Source organism: Triplophysa dalaica, chromosome 7 (genome assembly GCF_015846415.1).
Source record: "Triplophysa dalaica isolate WHDGS20190420 chromosome 7, ASM1584641v1, whole genome shotgun sequence".
NCBI lineage: Eukaryota > Metazoa > Chordata > Actinopteri > Cypriniformes > Nemacheilidae > Triplophysa > Triplophysa dalaica.
The window spans coordinates 14,380,622-14,404,446 of record NC_079548.1 but is presented as its reverse complement, the minus strand read 5'-3'; the positions used below and the strand labels follow the sequence as shown (position 1 = coordinate 14,404,446).

At 38.8% G+C, this 23,825-nt stretch overlaps 1 protein-coding gene across 2 annotated transcripts in view; it reads right to left on the bottom strand.

Annotated features, from left to right (window-relative positions):
• Positions 1-22,510, bottom strand: part of prkcbb (protein kinase C, beta b) — a 97,783-nt gene extending 75,273 nt beyond the window's left edge. For both annotated transcript variants that reach the window (XM_056752044.1, XM_056752043.1), the window contains exons 1-3: positions 22,185-22,510; positions 21,618-21,649; positions 1,372-1,454 (exon numbers count right to left, since the gene is read on the bottom strand). In XM_056752044.1, the coding sequence (XP_056608022.1) occupies positions 1,372-1,454; positions 21,618-21,649; positions 22,185-22,360 (291 nt within the window). In that variant the 5' untranslated portion in view covers positions 22,361-22,510. The remainder of the gene's footprint in view (positions 1-1,371; positions 1,455-21,617; positions 21,650-22,184) is intronic.
• Positions 22,511-23,825: the final 1,315 nt, after the last annotated feature.

The window sequence follows — 23,825 nt, the reverse complement described above, 5'->3', positions numbered from 1 at the left end:
TGTCTTATGATTGAAGACTTAAGGACACAAAACATCCTTTTAATGGGTTTACTGCGGTACACCATAACATCAATTATTTTAAAGTCATAGTTCACCCAAAATTGAAAATTCTGTCATCATTACTCACCCACTATTCATTTCAAACCTGTATTGCTTTCTTACTTCTGCAAAACATAAAAGAAGATATTTTGAAAAACAACTAATCAACTTTGTGTTCTGCGGAAGAAAGAAACTCAAGCAGGTTTGAAATAACAAGAGGGTGAATAAATGATAACAAAATTTTCATTTTTGGCTGAACTATCACTTTGAATATTAGCAAAACACATTTTCATTTAATAGCAAATAGAAGTTAACAAAGTAACAACAAAAAGCATCTATACTGCCAGTGGTGTGATGTCTATACAGGCATATAATCTTTGAATGTACGTTGTATCAAGTATTGATTTTCTGTTATATTCTCATCCGAAAGAAAAGTGCTTTATACTTTCCAATACAAGATCATTAGTAAGTGCTATTAGGGGGTAGTGTCAATATGATAATGCAACACATTACTTTTCAAAGTCACGTGGCCCAATAATGTGGTTTACACAGACAAAGAATCAAAAACCGACCAAGAGAGGGAGCAGAAATGTATTGTTCATAATTACACAGATTCAAAAGAGTAGAGCCATTTCCAGTAACTACCCCATTCACCATCACTCCATTTCCTGTAATGAGCGAGCTGTCATTAGACTAGTAAACGTTGTTCGTTTTCACCACACGCACTGAACGTATTCTGATCTTTGAATATCTCAGTGGAACAGAGTTCTGCCTGAAGCAAGTAGCACATTTCTCTATTATTATCATTTTTAAAGATGTTGGTTTTCTCTCTCTTTCTAATACATCTTCAAAACCACTTCAATGTGTATCACAGAGTAACTGCAAGTTAAGTGTAACGGAATAATACTTCAAAAGAATAACAACAGAGTTTATCAAATTCATAGCTGTAAACAGAATTATCATGAAATCCCCTCCCAGAACTCACTGCCTATGTATTTGTCGCCAGTATGAACTGTGTTATTTGCTGGTTTAAATGCTTGTAAACGACTCCGGGGCCGACTCAAACAGCACGGCCCAAACTCTCATCAAAATTCTGGAAAAGCAGAGGGTTATCGTGGCTCCAGCTGTCCCACACACTTCCTCAGTGACAGTACATCTGATTAGATTTACGCGAGGACGACAAGTACCCCAACCTCTTTTCTCTTTCTTACAGAGGGGAGATAGACAGATTGACAAGGAAAGATAGAAACAGAAAGAAGGCTGGAGAAACGGAAACGAGGGGTTAGAAAGACAGAGACACAGAATGAGAGAGGATGAGATTTCATTACTCACGTCTGATGCAGGACCCTTATCTGCTCCGGGGCAGGAGAAGGTGACAAACTCATGGCAGCGCTTGTGCACCACAAAGCAACAGACTAGAGGAAGGAAAGAGAGAGAGACGTTAAGAACCAGAGCACAGGGCACTTAGGAGGCATGTATCTGTTCTGACATTGGTTTTGTTTCATAACACATCATGCCCTGAGCTCAGCCATGGGATCTTAAAAAAATATCACAGGTATTCATAACTATTTTACAACATGGCAAATTTTAATGAATTTGTAAGATTTCATGTGTACATTTTAGTACAACTTGCATTCGTGCCAGTGAGTTTAGGGTTAGGTAAGGGGAGGTGCTTCAGTATTGTATTTTCTAATAATTAAATATTTTCATATGATTGACATTATAGGAATTCATATGAATTAGCCTCAGGATTTTAGAAATAAGGCCATATGCATATTACAGAATGGCACTGGTCCCTGTAAATGTTTTCAATGTACTGTTTCAAGCCATATCAAAATACCGATATTCACACTTTGCTGAAAATGAGGAAATAATGCACAAATGCATGATTAAAAAGGCACACTACCATACTTATCCTGTTATTTTTTCAAGTGTACTCTACACAAAAGAATGATACATGTTTGTCAAACCACAAAGGCAGAGAACACAGCCTGGAATACTGCATCCAACAGTTAAAGACTCCTTATCTGAACTAACTGGCAAAAAAATGACATTTTTATAAAAAAATCAACCATTTTAAAGAGATGATAATATAAAAATATTGATAAAAATATATACCTTGAATGCACGGTTAAAGTCGCTTTTAATAAAAGAATTAGCCAAATGCTTAAACGTACTTTTAAGATGACTAGAAGGCACTCACTGAATTAAAAATGCAGAGTTGTGAGGTCAATGTGCTAAGGCCTATGACAGCAGTGTTACTCCTAAACCTTGTCATACAATCCAGCAGGAAATCGTTTTCAGACCTACAGTATATACAGACATGTATTGAGCTGACTATATGGACAATGTCCTTCTGTACACATCACAAATGACATCAACACCTATGCGCTGTGACATATTGAGGTCATCGTAAGTGCAATATCCACTGCTGCAGGTCACACTGTACGCTGAAGGTTTCCGGCTGTATTTCAGCTGCGCATCTCGAAAAAGTGAATATCTCTAATCCCCATCAGATTCAAGCAATTATAGCCATTTCTCGCTGGATATTACATAAGAAGTCTCTCACATCTACAGTAATCTCACAGGACTCCGCAAAAGTCGACAGCAACTGCGGCCAAAACACAACAGCCAAACTTCTAAGACTGAACAGCCACTGTCACCCACACACCAGAATTAGTCCAGTAAAAAGAGAGAATGGAGAAGGAGGAGACAGATTTGGAAGAGGACTGTAGCGTGGTTAAGCAACGTTTGCTCTTTTTATCGTTGCTTTAATCCTTTTATCCAGGCAAACTCCAACTTTTTAGGTCAAGTACCACCTGTGATCAGAGCAGAACATTTGGGCAAGTATAGACTCAAAGGTCCAGTGTATGAAATTTAGCAGCATCTAGGGGTGAGGTTGCGAATTGTAACCAACAGCTTACTCCACCCTTTCCAAGCACTATGGTGGCTGACACGGGACTAATGCGGGGGTAACACCAAACATGAACAATAGCTTTCCACGCTCTTTATTACCTGCAGGAATAGTTTGTTATTTCAGCATGAGTGATGCATTGTGACAAATACAATTTTGCTTATTTGCTGAAGGAGATAATGTTTTTATGAAATGCACTTGTAACACATCTCAATAAAATGGAAGGAAGGAGGCGGGAACCGGAAGACATTTTAAACATTTAATAAATTAATATAACAGCCGGCGGCCCCTCACGGACGACCGCCGGCGAACAAAACATAATATAAATACAAATACAAACATAACACAAGTTCGGGCCCGGTCCTCTCTCTTCGACGGTCCGGTCGCTCGTTCCTTTTATATGCTCCCATCTCCTACGTGATTCGAGGCCGGTGTGCGCACAGCTGGCGCTTATTCACAATTACTCACCGGACTCGAACCACGGTCTTGCCCCGCCTACTCTACTACAGCACTCATTAGAGCAGTTTGTCTGTTTTGGGCTACTGTGGAAACATTGCGAATTCCATGTAAGGGGACCTGCGGTGTATGTAGATAAAAATAGCTCCTTCTAAGGTAATAAAAACATAACACTTTATTATGTAAGGTCTTTATATACATCTGAAGACATAGTTATGTATATTAGATTACATTTCTGTCAATAGATCCACCTGAAAATTACACACTGCACCTTTAAGGCCTTAAGTGACAATGCCATAATGAACCCCAATTAAAAAACAATAATGCTAAACATATTTTGAAATTTGAAATCTTAAAACTATATGAAATATTTTAAGCTTGGTTTCATGAGATCATGCACTAAAGTTCAATTTGAGACAAACAAATTGAAAAAACAATATTAATATACTAATATCAAATAGCAGAGCATAGAGTAAGGCAGGCCAAAATCATGGGTTTGATACCCAGGGATTAAATTAATTGATGACCTTGAATGCGGTGTTGCATTGGATTAAAGCATTCATTCAAAAATAATTCTGGGTTATTTGCAACCCTGCGCACTGTGTAAAATAAACCTAGAAAATATTCTTATTTTACCAAATAAAACAACCCAGCATTGTTTAAAACCAAACCCAAGCATTTTTTAGAGTGTGCATCAGATCCATTTCTTAAATGTCTATTTTGCATAGCATTAGTGCACAAGCAATGTCCTAAAAATAATACAAAATCAACAAATCAACAACAGCAGTCCAAAAAAGAACCACATCTGGTTTACAAATAAGGATAGTTGTTATGTTTCTTTATGATTTTCATGTATATAGAAAGTCTGGCATTTCTGAACTTCTCTCTTCAAAGGGCCTACTGAACACACGCTTACATAACATCCAACCTGGCGGGGAAGAATCTGCCTCTAAAGGAGTTTCCCAAACTCTTTCTCTCTCCGGCACTCTTCAAAGGTCACAATAAGAGACCGGCTCATGTAGCAGCCTGCTTCCCTTCATAATTAAACAGCCCATTAAATATCCATGCCACGCTAGCAGCTCAAGACCTAGCAAACGCACCCATGCTAAACACTCCGCTTACAGCACCAAACTGTCCCAGAGAACACTGTTGCCCTATCCAGAGCCATTCGGAGACGAATTCAATTAACTCAGAGAGGGGGAAAACGGGTGAAAACACAAGGGCTCGCTTTCTGCTGCTAAACCGCCAGTCGCTTATTGATAAACAGCAATAGCGCACACCCACGTACTCATACACTTACAGCTCCGAGAACACCCACACAAACACACATGCACTCAACATCCAAGCGTTTCTGCCTTCTGGACAACTGTGAACCTTTAAAAAGAGCCTCCAGTTATAGCAAGCTGAGTCTGGACGGAAGAACTGCAGAAGAACCTTTCACGATTTAAATTCACACTGTGAAGAGATGTCCTAGTGATCCCACGTTATGCCAGAGATGACTAGATGTTGAATTCAGCCCAGCTGTCAGATAGATGCAGAAAAGGAGCGTGCATACTTGTTTACTAGTAAAATAATATGCAGCATGCAAAAGACATTTCATGTGCTGCAACAATGTATTCAGAGTTGTTAAATCAAAGTGAGGGAATGACTGAATATTTTAAATGTCTTGTTTTTCTTGTCCACACACACTGTTGTTTAGTATTGACTAACACTAACATTAGTTAGTGGTATTAACATTAACACATACTGGGCCTAATATATTTAATGAAATGAATACATGAACGTGTATAGGACTGTATGGTACACGACTGGCATGGGCATTAACTGCAGAAAAGATGCTTAAATGTTAAAATTCAACGCTTTAGTGCAAAAACATTTTCTAAACAAATGTGCAAAAACCGAAAAGCTTCCTCCCAGTTGCTGAAAAAAGCTACAGTATAAATAAAGCTACAGTATGGCATTTAATAAACAGTTGACACTTAAGACTTTTCCATCCTATACCATGTTAATATACTTTAGTCTCAAACAGGTTGTTGTGGTCAAACTGAAATGTCACATGATACAGATAAATACTTTTTTCTTTGTAGTGGAATCACTTTAACATTTGCAAGTGGATACATTTGTTTAAAACTGTTCCCATAGCAGGAAGGAAACTGACACATAATTAAGGAAGCAGAAAAGCTTGGGGCAATAAATACAACACGATTCTCTTCCCAATTATGCTAATATGCAAACCTTATATTTGAAAGTTTTTTTCCAACCATGACAGGGTTTGACTGTGTGGAAAAACGATGGTCTTTAATGAGAAGACACTCAAAAATTCACCCTTTTGGACACAAAAGACATGCAGTGACTTCTTGAAATGCAACATTCACACACTGTGACACATGACATTTGACTTCTTACTACACACACACACCACATTCAAAATATGAACCTGAATCTCTCTTTATATCTCTTAACATCAAAGCATTAAGAGACTGAATCGTTTTAAACAAAGTCAACAAATAAAAATACACTCCCCACACACAATACGTTCACATCAACAATATCATTCTGCTTAAATCAAAACAAATGTGACCCTGAACCACAAAACCAGTCTAAAGCTGCACAGGAATATTTGTGACAAAAGCCAACAAAGCATTGTATGGGCCAAAATGATCGATTTTCTCTTATGCATCATTGGGATACTACGTGCAAATTTCCTACCACAAATATATCAAAACTTTATTCTTGTGAGTGGATGCAGCAAAATTGCAAACAAAAATGGCCAGAAACCCGCCTATAACTTCACTCGCTGCTGCCCGCTATTTGAGAATTACCCACTCAAGTTTGATATCTATGTGAAGCTTAGAATTTTAGTTTTTTGGTTCATCCACTAACCACAACGTCAAAACACCGGAAAGTCAATAGAGAGCGTTAAAACAAACCTCTCCTGTCTTAGCAGTGACCTGCGCCTCTGATTAACAACTTCAAATGCGATTTTCTCAATATTTTGATTTTGCAGCACCCCCAGATTCCAGAGATTTAAATAGCTGTAACTCGACCAGATAGTGTCATCTCCTAATAAACTATGCATCAATGAAAAGCTTATTTATTACCCTTTCAGATGATGGATACATCTCAATACAGTATGACTGGTTTTGTTGTCCAGTGTCACATACAGATTTCAGATTTAAGCTGGTAACTTAAAGGTTGAATAGACTTCAGTCATCACAGATTGTGCCTCGTAAACTAAAGGATGTATAGATTTCAGCGATTAGATTTTGGCTGGTTCCCTAAAGGATTTTTATTGATTCACAGGTTGTAATTCCCATAATGACGATGCCTATTTTGTCATCCCTTCACTCTATGAAAGTGTCATTTAAATTGGTTTAGATTAAAATGTCAGCTGTTAGGACTGACAAGATGATGTGCACATGAGCTGAAACATTTAGCCGTGTTGCTTATACATGAGAAGCGAGTTAAAAACTGGCTCGCAACACTTCTCCCGATCACATTCTATCCCAAATGACATAAAAGACTAAATTAGTAGCCTACAATATTAAATGTCATGTTCACAACCCAAGCGGACAAAAATAATTTATCACTACATGGATCGAATGATTTGAAGGCGTTTCACAGAGCGAAAAAATCATTCGCCGCAGCAGGCGATCCACGACCAGTCAAATGAAAGCGAAACATACTGCGGGAAAAGTCTAGAGTTTGTCAGATATCCCCTGCTTCCCATATGGCCTTTATATAATACAGCTGCTGAGAACTCAATCAATGAGACCCCCAGCCACCACGCATTAAGCCACTCAATAAAGGAGCCGAGCACAAGGCAAGAGAGAAGCCTTGGTTTTTCGCGACTATTTATTCTTTCATTCTCCTTCGCTCTTTCGCTCACCCCCTCACTTCGATCTATGCTCAGGCTGGCACACCGGTTTGTCATTCCAGCGTTATACTGCCCTGGCACTGTCACTCGCACGGCGAATCATATGCATGCCAATTAAACCTGGCATTGAGGCATAACAGACACAGACAGATCCACACACACACCTCATCCATTCTTCAGCCAAAGCGGCTCTCGTGCAGGCCGTGGCGTTTCCCCCTGAAATCTAGATAATGACAGAGAATGGTTTTCCCTGTTAATGATTCTCTGGCAGCTGATGTCTGTCACAGGCTTGGCTGAACGCTTCGAGCTGGCTGAGAGGGAAGTGGTTCTTGTTAGAACAGAATATACACGCCAGAGACAGTGCGAGCACCTGCGGCTCTCTTTCTCTGCTCTGCCGAGAAGATGAGATCTTTATTTGAGGATCTGGGGCCAGAGTATCCTGGATCGTGGCTGTGGCACATGCTTGTGTTTATTAAATACAAAATAAATATCTATTCTTTAGAAGTTCTTCAGCGGTTCTTTGGGATGACTAGGGTGCTATATAGAATCGCTGAAGCACCAATATAGGGTTCTACATAGCACTTAAAGTGGTTCCCCTATGATTACAAGCCAAGAACTCCTTTTAGTGTTATATAGCACCATTAGCAGTATCCGTTTAAATCTAGGGGGATATAACTAAGGTTAATACATCCATCTGTTCTGAGGGTATAAAGACAGCCCCTATCCACAAAAACTACAACTATGCAAACTAAAAGAACAACGATAAACAATCTACATGAAATAACAACTCACTTGAAATATGTATAAACATAGTGCCATCTACTTGCCAGAAGTATCTGCTTTTTATTTTGTTCGCACCATAGGAACTGGCCCGAATTTTTGTTCGGTAGAATCATTTTGGAGGAACACTTCATCCACTTCTCCGAGGCGGGTCTAAACCAGCAGGAACAACCCGTGATCTAACCAAACCCTGATTGGCCGAACTTCTGTTGTTTCTCGTTGTTTGACAGTTGCCCTTAAATGACGTTGCTGTCGACCAGCTTGCATCACTAAATAGTTTAATTTGCTGGTGCGAATGGCCTAATGAAAAACTTAGTTATTCGGTCGGAAGGCACAAGAACATTTTGTCTGATTCTGTACAATAGAACACAAATATATTGTGTAGGGTGAAGATGCTGTATGTTGTAGAATATTTTGCAAATTTTTTTTGCAAATCCTTGAAAGACTTAAGATCCCCTCATCACATTTCCCGGAACTCCATTAAGTAGGCAACAACTTACCCGGTGCTTAAGCCTGTAACACATCTGTCTGTCTTGTGTTTTGCAAGCTATTCTTCTGTTCACGGAAGAATGATCATGTCCCTTCTGAACTGTATGATGTCACACCGAATGAGATTAACAAAAGCAGAACCCCTTCTTCTGACCTCGCATTCACTAAATGGAGTGACTCTTCAGTGAAAGATTTAGTCAATAACTCTGTAAGTCAAATAACAAAGCAAGAAGGAGAAAGGGAAAGACATAAGGGTGCTCTAGAAGGTGTTCTCTTTTTTTCTACAGGAGATGCAAACGATTGTTCACGAAGAAAAAAGGTGTTTGATTTTCACCTTTTCTGCTTGTGGTAATGGGAGTTATGCAAGCGAGTAGGGCCAGCCTACGCGCTAAATAAAAATACTGCGGGCCGCTGAGCGCTGCGCTTACTGCAGAGATGCAGGCCTGGGGTCAGTGAGTCAGTCGTCAATCCACAGCTGTCCTCAACTTCTCTATTCTCACAACACACACACACATACACACTCATCCTCCTCTGTACTGCGGCCTGCAGCTAAACACACTTTGAGTGATATAAACATAGTGTAGCGCTCCAGCTCTCTGGCCTGTGCTGGATGCACCAATGATAAATGATGCCATTTACAAACATGTTAAAAATAAGGATCTGAATGATATCTGGGGGTGAGAGAATCGGTAACAAGCTATTGGCAGGTTTAATGAAGTCACACATGCAGTGCAAGAGTCCAACAGCATAGTAAAAAAAGGTATTTATGTTACATAAAGGAAACTTGAAATGATCTGTTTCTACGCTTGACATTTTCAATTTTGAACAAACAGGTCAACTGGTCGGATGTTTCTTCTTCAAATATTCAGTTACCTATTGTGTCATGTACACTTGATGAAATCTTCATCTTGACTATGCAAAAACCTACTGTACTGTAAACGTATTGACTGCTTATGACTCGTGCCACACAATAAGACAAAACTGTAACAGCTAACGTAATCATTTCATCTGAAAAACGAATTAGAAGCCATCTCACGATGACAATATTCAAATGGTATCATCATTGTAGCGTAATACATTTTTACACTCGAGTCACAGGTGATTGGGTTTAAAGGAAGCACGTGTGTGCGCGCACCATTACAGGTCTACACTCTACCCATCCCATCTATCTGAAGAAGCCTCTCCACTGACTGCTTGTGCAGTCACTGAAGAGTCTCTCTGCGCAGCATACCACCCCCTCGGGACCACGACCTCCCGCTATACCTACTTCCCCGCACAACCCTCCCCCCGCCACCCACGCAAACACACACACATACAGACAGACAAACAGCGACTCCGAAATGGACAGACGCACAAACCTATAATACACATGAAGATAAGTGGGACACGATGGAAAAGCTTCATTAAAATGAGGATTAGTTTATAAAAGTATTCAAATCAAGAGAGAAGCTAGAGAGAAAACACAAATGGGACATTGGTTAAATGAACACGCTATTCTGTCCAGAATATTGAGTGTTTGTGTGTCCAGAGCTAAACTCGCCTTATTGCGTGTATAGAACATTGGAGTATTATGATCAGTATGACATCGTGGATATGCTATTTTGTTGCAAAAAACATCACATGCCAAATGACATTTCAAATTGATACTTCTGTACCGGCATAATATAACGCTTGTTGTAATCCATCATGTCTTTTGTAATGTTGTCCATTTATTGTTTTGCATATTACAGTGTAAATTGTGCAAATCTTTAATGTAGACTTCATCTTTTCGATGCATTGTTATCATGCTGTACAACACTACCGTGTTTACTGGAAGGTGCGACTCTCACATTGTCCTGTTTACACAACAGCCTACAATAGCAACCTGAACACTGTCAACATGAATAACTAAAGTCAAACTTCTACTGAAAATAACTCCTTTAACCATGACAGTGACTAACTAAACTGTCCCTCTGCCCAATAACTGAACTGTGTGAGAACGTAAATGTTTTTAGAAATCTTTAACAAAGGTGACAACCGTATTCTAATAAAAAACTGGAAAAAACTGAATGTGCACTGTAACCTCCACACAACATTTTGATCTCAGTTCAGTCCTCTACCAGTGATCTAATGACATCACATCAGTATGACCCAGAAGACACTGAGAACAGCTTCATATGTGCTGAACTTACAGCAGATGATGGCAAAGGTCAATGTAAATCACTAATGAATAACGTTCATTGATACCGAACCTAAAAAGTGAGCGGTCACGTATGTATGCACTTTTTAATAGATCCCATGCAGTTAAAACAAAGAAGTGATCTTTCAAATGATCCAGAGTTGATCCCGGCACACAGTACAGCATTCTGGCAGGGTTGAAAAATAGACACCTGATGAAATCAGGCATACTTAATCCAGTAAAAGGGAGTGATGTTTCCTTTTGTACATTACATACATTACTTTTTCATCGGCGTATGAAGTATTGAGTGTGACCTGAGGACAGGTGGCACTGAGTAGAAAACTGACCATCTCCATTTCAATTGAAGAGAAATAACTACTATCCCGATTTAACTAATGCCAGGTACTATGTGACAAGTGACTTACGCATTAAAGATGTAATCTTGGTCACAGGTCTATTTAAAGTGTATGAATTACCTTTTTTATGTAACGGGTACATACAAGTGTGAAATGATCACCTCTGTGAGTCATAAATAATCTGAAGTATACGATGAAACAAACCACGAATCCAAAGGGAAGATAAATATACTTTAATCTAGAACTTTTGCTTGCTGACCCAAAAAACACTTCTATTTAGCTGAATATAATCTAGAAGCAGTGATATTTGGGACAGTGTATCCACAAGAGTGGCAGAAGAAGAGACAGACGGGGAGAGAGAGAGAGAGAATTTCAGGAGTATTCGTGTACTATGAGGCTATCCATCTCCTGTTGCCTAGCAACTACAGCAAGCAGGAGTCCTGTGGGTTAAAGGGTTTTAGGAACACTGCAGTACTATATCCGAATCTTTCTTCTCACTGCTCTTACAGGTCTTTATTTTTCCACTTATTATTAGCAACATCTACACAACCTATGTACTGTCACTCAAGCATCATGGTGTTTAACATCAGTACGATATACGCTGCAATTATGCATAAATAGCATCATCTATGTGATCCATGTGATGGTATGAATAAACTCATTAAACTTCTTATGAATGGAGACTATTTCAAAATACATTCTCAAAGGTAACCTGTACTTGATGTGGTTATGGTCCCTCCACAGAATGTCTGAAGAATGACATTCAGGGCAGAAATTAACACTATTTATTTGTTGCCTAATCATTTATTAATTCTTCGGTTTCATATGTGGTGACAAGGAAGGTTAAAAAGCTATCAATGGAAGTGTCACATCCACAACACAAGAGCACGTCAAGGCCACGACAGCTCTTATTTGCAGTTAAATTGAATACAACAAGATATATTGATATTCAATAAAAAGAAAAAACGTATACATCTACAACATATACAAAGATATTTAGACTACATGTGGAATAATGTTATTTGAGAAATATTTCACCATAAGGAATGTGCTTTATCAAAGTAAATAAATAAATAAAGTCAAACTAGAATATATGACTAAACTTTCCAATCCAAACCTGGCACATTCAATGGAAAGCTTGCATATGAATATTCCCCTGTGTTCTACAGCTCATGGCTCAACTAAATTGCTGGCCAGAGGTAATGTACTGCATTAACATCGACCAGGGTCATACAATAGCATCAATACCCAGTAGGGTCAATTCTGAAAGAATTTTAGTGTGCTTTATTTTGAGGGAAGGAACAACTAGGCACAGCTAGGGGTCTAGTGGTTAACCCAAGTAGATTATTGAATGGCAGAAGCTGATACCGATATCTAGATTTAAGGGTGATCAATATAATTCAGATATACAGTATTTAATGTTGAATTCATTAGATATCATACATGCAAGGTTTAAATGAAACAACCTGACAACTTCTATCAAATTAAAACAAGCATGTAACTAGTTCACGCAGAAAACCTTTAAATAGCTAAATATCTGTTCGTGAATCAGTCTAACACACTATTTAAAGTGATAGTTCACCCACAAATGAAAATTCTGTCATCATTTACTCACCCTCTATGACTTTCTTACTTCCGCAGAACACCAAAAAATATAAATTAAAGAATGTTGTGAACTAGCACCCATTCACTTGCATTGGTGGGCGCTGTTCGGTTAGCAACTTTATTAAAAAAAATCCTCTTTTGTGTTCTGCGGAAGTAAGAAAGTCTAACAGGTTTAAAATGACATGAGTGTGAGTAAATGATGACAGGATTTTCATTTGTGGGTGAACTATCACTTTAAGGCCAACAGTAATCCAACAAAAATAACCTAAAACCATCACATTCTGCATGAACATTCTCTCTGATCTCCTCTGCTGAAGCTGAAATCTGTTGAGCATTACAGTCTGCCTGCTGCTGAGCTGAATAGCTCCCTAAAGTACATTACATTCTGAGATAAATATCGGTTGCTCTTTAGACATTTATGCATTACTGTATTTCATCAAACCCATGATGATTCTGGTTCGTCTCTGGTAAAGTAGGTTAAATATACACCTCGTTGCATTTTGACATATTTTTAAACATTGAAGCAGAACATCACATGTTATTCAGCTCAGGTAAAGGCGGCGGCCTAAAAAGAGCCCCTGTGTCCTAACATACTTGCATTTCAATTAAATGTGTGACAGATAGCCTGGGGAAGCTTATATCCCAACCAGCTGGCTCAATTTGAGTTTGACCATTTTAATATGTGACTGACTGAACGATCCTGAACTTTAATACAAATACACATGTAGTTTCAGCCGCTCAATGTCCCTATGCTCTGCCAGATGAAATACACTACAAAAGTACATACAGTGTGTTTCATAGCTGTATGATTCTGCTCTAAAAGTGATCATACAAGAACACTTCATCAAACATTGAAGATCCTGCTATCACTTTAAGACAAAAATTGGGAGGGTGCAGAATATTGGATGGGTAAGATGGTCCATCTGTACTGGATGCATGGCAGCAGTATTCTGCTCGAGAAGTTGTCAGTGTAGTTTGATATCAAGGCAGCATGGCACTGGGGCTTTTCTCTGGGGACTGGACTGTGATCTCCATTCTGACAGCCATCTCAGTTGTCTTTGAATCACTGTCAGTCACTGTGATAATGCTGAGAATCAACAACAGAGCTACAAGAGGAATTAGACATGTTGATAGATTTATGACAGAATCCCACACTCAAAGCATTGGCACAGTTAAGTGGAGGCCTGGGTGGGTGGTAAATATCTCAGATGCCAGGTAAGTGCTGATATCTCACACTAAGGCTTTGTTATGACAGAAGTCAGAAATGCGTTTTTTACAGATCTGAGTAAATACATTTGGTTGTTAGTCTTTTTACAGTTTAGGGTAGTGTTTTACTCTGCTTTTAGGGGCGAGTAACATGTCACGTCTTTTGCCAACGCAAGTTTGTTAATTTAAATTTAGACACGGCCAGGCAAGAGCAAATAGGTAGCAATGCGGTCGCAATTAATAATAATATATGATAATTTCAATATATCGATATATTGCAAAAAAGATTTTTTGAAGATTCAAAAAATGATTTTCCAATTGTCCCCGTTAGAAATTTCTGTATCACAGCAAAGATGGGATATAGTGTTGATGGGTGATTAAATCTGGGACTTGGGTCATGAGGACACTAACCAAATTTTTGTGAGAACCGTTGATGCTAAAAAAGGAATCGATTTTCATATTCAGCATGTTAAACTTCCTAAAGAAACTGTAAAAATGAAAGCGAAACTTCTTTTAAAAAACATCATTGTGTAACCAGAGAACACAAACTGATAAAATAAAAAATATGATCAAAACCATAATGTTAAAAAGGGTTGTGAAGGTCAACAGTTTTGATTCAGGTTTGACCTTCAGGAAACACTCGCCTTCATATACACAGCAAAAAAATAGTACGTTTACATAAAAACAAAACCAGAACAACCACAAAACTGTTCTCACTGACACCGCTCGAGCATAACAAGCAGTGTCATTTAAGACTTTACTTCCCCTTTGCTCTGTCCATTTTCTTACTTACATTTGTCACTGTTTATGTGTATGGTTTGGGTGTGAGGGTGCGGGGGAACACTCCTAAATTTACGGCTTATGATGCTAATGTGTTATGGGTTGTATGCATTTGCTAGGGAACTGCTATGTGGTTTCTAGAGTCCTCTGTTGCCAGGTGATTAGTTACTAACTCAGTTATGTTCAGTAGTGTTGGAAGTCAATTTCTAACCTCAAGTAGCAAAAGAGATGCTTGCCTTAGTAATGACAATAAAGGCCCAAGACATGAGGCCCCAAACTGTCTAACTTAGATGGGAGTGGACCGCCTCACTGATAGAGTGAGTTCTCTCTCATGTCCCATTTAAAAGTAAGGCCATCTAACACAACATGGTCCCCTCAGGAGCTTAAGCCAGCCAGTTTCAGACACTCTGTGAATGTCTCTACTGTCCTCCTAACCCTCTTTCCATCCTCCATTGAACAAATCAAATGCAGACACTGGGACACATCAAACAAGCACCTGACCAATCAGCTTGTAAGGGGAAGGTCAAATCTCAGTCACTTTGGACTTAGACATGTAAATGTATTTCAAAAAGCTCTCACATTTAGCCTTTGCTCCTCGGCTGAGCCATCAGAACGAAAAGCCAAACTGGAAGACATAAATATTGAACGGTCTGATTTAATTTAGAGGAGATGCTGAATAAAGTCCAGCAGAGAGGAATATGGAGCTCATGCATCTTGTCCTGTAGGACACTGGAGCCAAAAGGTCAAACATGTTTGTTCTAAACAAAAGGATCCTGTTCTGCAGTAAACAACCACACAGTGTCAATAGAGTAGGATTCCTCCCGAGGGTGGCTTGAAAAACACTGGCATTATCCAATCTGACTAAAAGCACCGGTTATGGCTAACAGCATTCAGGATTAAAGTGAGTTTCCGTACTTGTTTAACATGGAAGCACTTTACATGTAAGGTCTGTATTGTTTTATTACGCATATTCTCTATCAGCAATGTGACTCTCAGCAGACCTTTTTATTAGGCCCCGAATACTGAACAGGTGGCTCTTATTGGGCTCTTATGTTTGTGTGTAATTGCCTCTCCAACATTCAGAAGTCAGATGAAATACAGCCATCAGCCGATGGCTATTCAGATTTACCTTTTAACCCGAATGTAAATTAGATCACAGCAATGATCTGAGATGAATCATTTCCATGAAACATACTAAGTGACAGTGGTTGAATACAGACTAACCAGAAATACACATTTGCCATGTGAAAACATGAAAATACATTGGTCATAACGCTTTTTAATTCTGCTTAATCTCTTTCTGTAGACACAAAATTTAGCTGTTTAACTAAAAACATCCCTTTAAGCATTCCTGTAGCTTTCCTGTAGCTCCGTGGTAAGAGCATTGCGTTAACAACGCAAGGTTGTGGGTTCGATCCCAGGGGATTGCAAATACCTATGTAAAATGTATAGGATAAAGCAATGTAAGGCGCTTTGGATAAAAGCGTCTGCCAAATGCCTAAATGTAAATGTAAGCATTCTCCATTCATTAAAGAGATAGTTCACTCAAAATGAAAATTCTTTCAAAAGAAGATATTTTGAAGAATTTGGTAACAGGCACCCATTCACTTGCAATGGTTTTGTGCCAATACAATAGAAGTGAATGGGTGCAGACGCTGTTTGGTTACCAAATATTTCCAAATATTCAATCCTGTTCTGCGGAAGGAAGAAAGTCATACTGGTTTGAAATGACAGGAGGGTGAGTAAATGATGATAAAAATCACTTTAACCTTACAGAAAAAAAGGCCAAATTTTAAACTATTTATGTTAAAACCACACAGGGTTTTATAGCCTAATCTAACCAGATTACCCAAAACACCCGATATATTCTTTAATAAACCCAGAACCTCATACTCTTTCTAGTTTTAAACAAAGCCACAAACTGTTTAATGCTTATAAACCTACAAACTGATTCAAAAGCATTGTATAGCAAAACAAAATTTCTAAGATTACTAGAAGGTGTTTTTTTTTCTGAATCTAAAAGTTATAAGGAACATCTGAGAAACCTTTATTTTTAACACTGTAGAATACATACAACCAGTTTAAAGCAACACAGCGCATCTCAGCCACCTGTGGCTTTATAACAGAAAGCGGATGTTCGCACCTGCTCATGTGTGACACGGGGCAGCCCGGTGTGCAGACAGGGGCATCTCTGAAATCACATTCATTAATCACCTCCTACTCTATGCTAATTACCTCCACCTCCCCACACACCTAACTCAAGCTGTAAATGAGCATATCTGTATCAGAGCTGCAGGTGTACTCCATGAGCTTTAGGAGGAGATGGGCTCCCGCCGAGCAATGACACTCATTCCTCCAGATGTGTACACAGCCACACATGCGGTGCATTTCCAGGATGTTGCTCAAATACTCTCAGAAAAAACACCAGTGAGATCGCATTGATTTCTCAGCTGAAATGAGATGGACTGGAGACCAAATGGAGCCTCATGTTTCTAAAACACATGTTTCTTTTAATTACAAATTATTTGGGATATATTAAGTCCATTGATCTGTACATATACAGTGTGTCGGCTCAAAAACATCACATTTTTATTTCACCAAAGAGGGCAAACATGAGAGACAAAGATTATATTTTAATGAATATCGCCTTAGACGGTACATACACAGACTCATTCCACAAGGAAAAAAGCAAAGCCTTATGTTGCCATTGATCATTTATAGTTTTCTTCTCAAAATGAGGCTACGGTCTTCATCACCCCATTTCAAAGCTGCTAAAATGGAGTAAACACATGAATTATTCTCCCAAGAACAGGGCAATGACGTAATTCATCTCATGCAATGATCTCTGATGATAGCATAGCTATATTCTGCGTTTCAAATACCACAGATCGCCCGCACACCCACACATAACCCCCCCCCTTAATGCACCGTTCAACGGAACACTTATGCTATTTATAGATGCTTTAAACAGCCCACACTTTCAAATGAGGATATGTTCTGCCATCGCAGAAGATCAGAGCGAGGTGTAAGACACCCCCTGTATTACAAATATACCAATGCAATTTTAGCCGGTTTCAGTTTTCCAAGCATTTAGGCGGAAGGTGAGTGGTGTGAACTCATCAAGAAAGGGTTGGATGATTTCAGGCATATAAATAAGGAAAACGTCTGTCAGGGGAGCTCTCTGGAGGTCTGGGTTAACAATATGTCATTAGTCGAGTTTAAGGAGGATCATTTACAATTTCTGTCGTCGTTTACCTGCTCACAACAATCCATTCCAAACTGTATATCTGTAGAAACCAAGACAAAAGCTACTGGAACTTTGATGATTGGGGAATGAAGCTTCCAATATTTAGAAAGGACCATGCAAACCTTTAAAAATATACAGACACGGAAAAAATGAAGAGACCATTGCAAATTTCTAGACCATTTCTAAATTTCTACACCGTTTCTAGTTGTGGCCATTCCAGTCCTGTGTCTGTTGAACAAAAATCAACAAAATCAGAAGTGACATATAGTCATCCAAAAGCAACTTGAAAGACTGACAGCATGACAATGCACATTACAATTGTGATAAAAATCCAGATAAAAATATATTTTTTATACCTTTCCTTAATAAATGTACAAGTGACTGTTGTTTTGCTTAAAAGTGAATATGAACTTGTTTTCTTTGGAGGAGCGTGTTTCTCCGTTTCCATTTTCTGCAAATAAATACATATAGAAACAATATATTTTTTTTAATTTGGGAGAAATACTGATAGTAGTTCACAGCATTAAACAAAAATTATCGTTTTACCTAAACACATTTTTTTTCAGCGGATGTATACTTGAGCCTGACCTTAAAAATATGCTTTGAATTCTGACCTAAACTCCAGGTCTTGTATCATTAAAAATATATACAACTAAAGTAAAATACAGGCAAATATGTCTCTCAACTTCAATTCTTCACTCTGAAACATTCACTCATCATATTATGCAAAGTTCAAACACTTCGGAACCCTTTGTTCAAGACACATTCTTCACTTTTTCAACTTCCTGTTCTCTTTCTACTCTTTCTTTCAGACCACTTGTCAAATTTTTCAACATTCGTTCTCTCCCGCTCTCTCGTCTCATCCATCTATCCAGCTGCAGCATTACACCAGCTCTTCATGAAACTCGTAATTTTGCAATTAGGACTGAGGAGTCAGGAGAGGCTCCTAAGCAGCTGGCTCACCGTCAAGCTGACAGAAAGAGGAAATCCTCTTGTATTATTTACCCACTATTTCCCACACACTGATGATTAAGGAAGGACCAACTCACAGCTGGGATGCTTTTCCGTAAGCACCTTCCTAAACCTTCTCTCATTTACTTTCTCTTTTTTGAAAACACACTAATAATAGAAGTGCGAGCTGGTAAAACTTGCTATCTGTTGCCCTTCCCTTTGTTTGTGGTTTCAACAGTAAAGATCAGCAGTATAGTAAGTAGCATGTTGGTCTAGACTAAGGGTGCTTGCATATTTGTAGTTATTTTGGTTCTTTTCGGCCGGAACCAAGAAAGAAAAAAATATATTTAGTACGAGGGTTCGGGTGACATTGATCACCCTTACACAAATAAACCACACTAACAGAGCAATCGCACCAGATTTCTTTTTAATCAAACTAAAAATGGCACATGTGAACACACCCTAAAGCTGCAGTTCCTGTATTTTCACCAGTTAATGAGTATAATTATGAATTAATTCTCCTGGATTGTCTAATGAATGAGCAACACATCAAGGTTGATGCTCTAATCCCACATCAGGGTGACCCAAGAACTCCGGAACGAGTCACACAACTGCACTGCTCTTGCACAGCACTTAACCACAGGTTCCTCTTGAGGACTCAGTCGGTAATTAATATACGGCAACAGACCATGAATGAGGAAAAAACTACTTTATAGGAAGAAACATTACATTGTGTGTGTGAAACTCTCTTTCATTTAGAAGTAAATGTAAAAAAGTAACTAAAGTCTAATGCAAGATTCAATAGTATAAACTAACGGTGACTGTATTGTAGGCATAAAGATAGTTCACCCACCATTCTGTTTTCATCTCATCATTCTAATTTTGCCTAAACAATGTTTTGTGGATGAAAAAAGTCAGGATTTATCTACTGAAACATAGGCTCCCGTTATCCATATAATGAAAGCGGATGGGACCAGTTGCTGTCATGCTTAGGACAGGGATCATAAAAGCAGTCTGCAAAATTCATGCAATACTGTCACTATTCACTGAAATACTGCATTCCATCGCAGATCTCCTGGCATCTTTATGACAAATTCTACAAGGTCTTGGTTATCAAACGGCCACAAAAACCAGTACACTCAAAACCGTGTGTAGAAAGTGCCAACAAACTGCATTAGCTTCCGTTTGTATAGTAAATGCGTTTAAACCAACACAAGGATGAGGACTTGAGAATAAGTGGATGGAAAGACCATTTAACCTAAATTTCTGCCATTTCATTACCAAGCATAAGATTCAAAAATATTATTTTATTTTTGTAATGACTGATCACCGTCCACTCTCATTGTATGAAAATAAAACAGCCAGTCAACTGTGTGCATTAAGGTATCCCAAAATGATCAAATAATTTGTACCGTGAGTGTCTGAGTAGATAATAAAATGATTATTATTAAAATTAGTCTAAAGTACTTTGACAAACTATTCTGACATCTATGCAACTTTACATTTACATTTCATGTATTCATTTGGCAGAGTTCTGAGAATCAGCCCCTTATTACAGTTGATACATTGTGTTCAACAGAACGCCGCTCTTTTGTACACGACCTTCTGTAGGCAGAACTGGCTACATTTTCCAGCAAAGACCCTCAGATTCCAGCATGTCTAAGTTTGCGCGGAAGAATTTCGCCTAGCACCAGAGGGGTCCAGCACACCAGATACAGAGCTGCTCCCACGAATCAATGGAGAGCTTCAACAAGTTTAGAGGGAGTAGGAATAGAGACAATGGCTAAAAGGGTGAGAATCAAAGCAGGGAAAACAAAGTCTGCACATACTCATCTGTGCACCTGTAATTAGAGCTAGTACCAAAGCCTGTGGTGGAAAAATGAAGACGCACAGCAACGTAGAGGCAGCCATTGACCTGCTGTGACCAGTAATTGCAGTCACCATAAAGAACATCTAGTGCATATAGTGCGTAAGGAGCAAACACAAATTAAAATTACTTTACCGGAATTATTTCCACTTGTACAGAGGTGTGCGCAATTGTCCTGATGTTGATCATTAACACAAAAGGCGCAAATAATGCCAGCTGCACAATATACATGACATTGCTGTACATTTCTGTTACGCACAGCATAATGCATTCACCTTACCTTCAATCGTTTATCAGATGCTTTTAACCCTTTTCTATACCATTGCTTTACTACCACAATTTGCACTTTTACACAATTACAATAAAGTAAAATCTAATCTGATATGTTCTCCATAAGAATGTTGAAAAATCTGTTTGATTAATCCCTAAACATCTTCAACATGATTCCACACGGGAAATGAAAACCTGTTCATACTTGAGAAACTATTTGAAAGGAGTCCCTTAGAAATGTGGCAATTAGACACAATTAGACAACTGAACACCTGCAGTGAGGATATCAAACAAATCCGAACAGCTGAGAGCATCATCTCATCTTAACTTTTTCAAGACATTCAGATGTATACAATATGTTATGTTCTCCATTTTCATGTAACAGAATGAGATGTGTGCTTACTCGCAATGGAAATGACGCTGAACGCTTATTTTACTGATACACAACGGGTTCTGTGACCTTTTTATTAATTGTTCCAATCGTTTTGCAACGTTTATGTTTCTGTGCTTCCTAAAGCAGAACATTTGAACAAAATATCCAGCTGAACGTGACATGACTGCAACAGGCATACTGTACACTTGCTGGGATGTTTTGAAATATGCAATGAACTGAAATTCCTACCTTGACACTGAAATCCTTGTTTCCCAAATCCCCTTAAAAAGGAAAAAAAGCAGTTTTTAGAACATTGACACTTCACCTGCTCACACTAGAACAATAAGCCACTTGTTTGACCCGTCTCATCTAGATGACTCACAGATTCCAACACTCATTTTGAGTCATAATAAAATATATTATCCATTGCTTACAAACCTATTTTGACATTTACATAACATACTTTACTTAGGGTGAGGTGTGCAATTACTATTAAAACCCCCAAAACCCACCTAGCAAGCCGTTTTAAGAGATCTTAGCGTTCACGTATATTGTCAAACATAATCAAATGAGCGCGCTCTAATTTGCAAAACACAAAGAGTTAAAAGATGTACAAAATAAACAACTAATGTAACTTTTGTATTTACTGTCAATTGATGGTTACGTCATATTAAAAACATTTAAACAGAAAAATCGTTATGCGCGCGAGACCAAACGAGCTCAGCATGAAATGACAATCGCGTCAACTGTAACAGTAACAGGTTCACTTCAACAGGCAACAAACTGTCGTTACAGAGCCTCCAAACTCTCGCTTACCAGATAAAGTCCGTGCAGTGGCTACAGAAAGTAGGTTGCTTGAAGAAGCGGGCGATAAACTTATGATCCTTCACTTCGTGAACGTTTTTCTGTCTCAGGGCACCTTGCCGGGCGAAACCCCTCATAGGCTCGCTTGCCTCCTCTCCATCGCTGTTGGATTGCGCCGGGTCGGACATTCTCAAGTTCTCGCAAACCTATACGCCGAAGTGAGTTGGAAGGAGTGCGAGCATGTAGTGCAAGGCTTCAGTCTGCGATGAACTGTCAGCCTGTACGCTCGGCGTCCCTCTCCGCCCAAGTGCCCTCCTTACGCACCGGCTTCTCTCACACACACAACTACACGCACACATTTGCACGCACTCCGACGTGACGTCGTGGGACTCCTCCCCCCTCCCACTCATTCACTTGTGGCCAGCGGAGCTGATAGAGATTGTGTCAGTTCTCTTACATTTACACGAAAGCTTTTAAAAGCGTGAAAGATTGACAATAGGAAACAATTTAGTGTAGATCATGAAACAAATATACCAATGAAAGCAAGGGATGAACGTCAGCCAATCACTGACTTCATACCAATAGCTATGTTAAAGGATGTGGAAATGTAATCGTTTACATTTTTTTTCTGCTGCCTTTTCTATTTTGTCTATAGGGAAAGTTATGAATATGTTCAATATGATAAAGTTGGTTGGTCACGTTCTTTACAGAATGAATCGAAATGTCTCTCAGTGCTGTTGTGCGTCTGCAGGTGATGCTCCCAAAGCTGCACAGAGAGCAAAGTTATTTTGGGTGGTTATCACGCCTAAGCTTTGTTACATAAATATTCGTTTTGCGTCCTATCTGACTCTATTCACTCGAGTTGTTTCATTCCCGTTCTGTGACGCACTGAGTAGGAGGCGAGGACATCCAGCGTCTGAGAACACAATGGCACCATGCACTTACAGAAAGAGATTGGTGTGAATCTCAGCAGTGAGTCTGAACTTGCTGGGCTGATGTTCTCATGTTGATCATATAGCGTGATTCATACTTCTTGCCAAACTGCTATACTCAGATCTGATGTTTAAAGCCTTTTGATAAATAAGTGTACACTAGACTTTAGGGATGCAACCTTGTAGATAATGCATGTCAATAGTTTGGGAAGTAGGGGGTGGGAAATACTTGTAATTCTGGGACATTTGAACACACAAAATACATAAACAAACGCATGGGGACTTTTGTGTTTTGCCTAGTGTGCTACTGTACTCTCAAACCCTGTAATATATTGCACATTGCAATAAATGCATTAAAGAATTTAGAGCTTTCCCTTCTTGGAAGTCGGATCAAAAATATTAAGGACACAAAAGAAGACATTTTAAATAATGCTGGTAACCGAACAACAGCAGCACTCATTGACATGCATTTGTTTTTTGTCCATACAATAGAGGTGAATGTGCACTGCCGTTGTTCGGTTACCAACATTTTTCTAAATATCTTCTTTTGGGTTCTGCAGAAGAAAGCCATACAGGTTTGAAATGACAAGTGGGTGAATAAATGTTAGCAGAACTATATTCTTTACTTTGGCTTTTAAAAAGGTATGAGATCTAGGAAACATGTCAAGTGAATGATCTCATCTCTATAAAACACGCCAAAGTTTATGTTTTCAGACTTTGA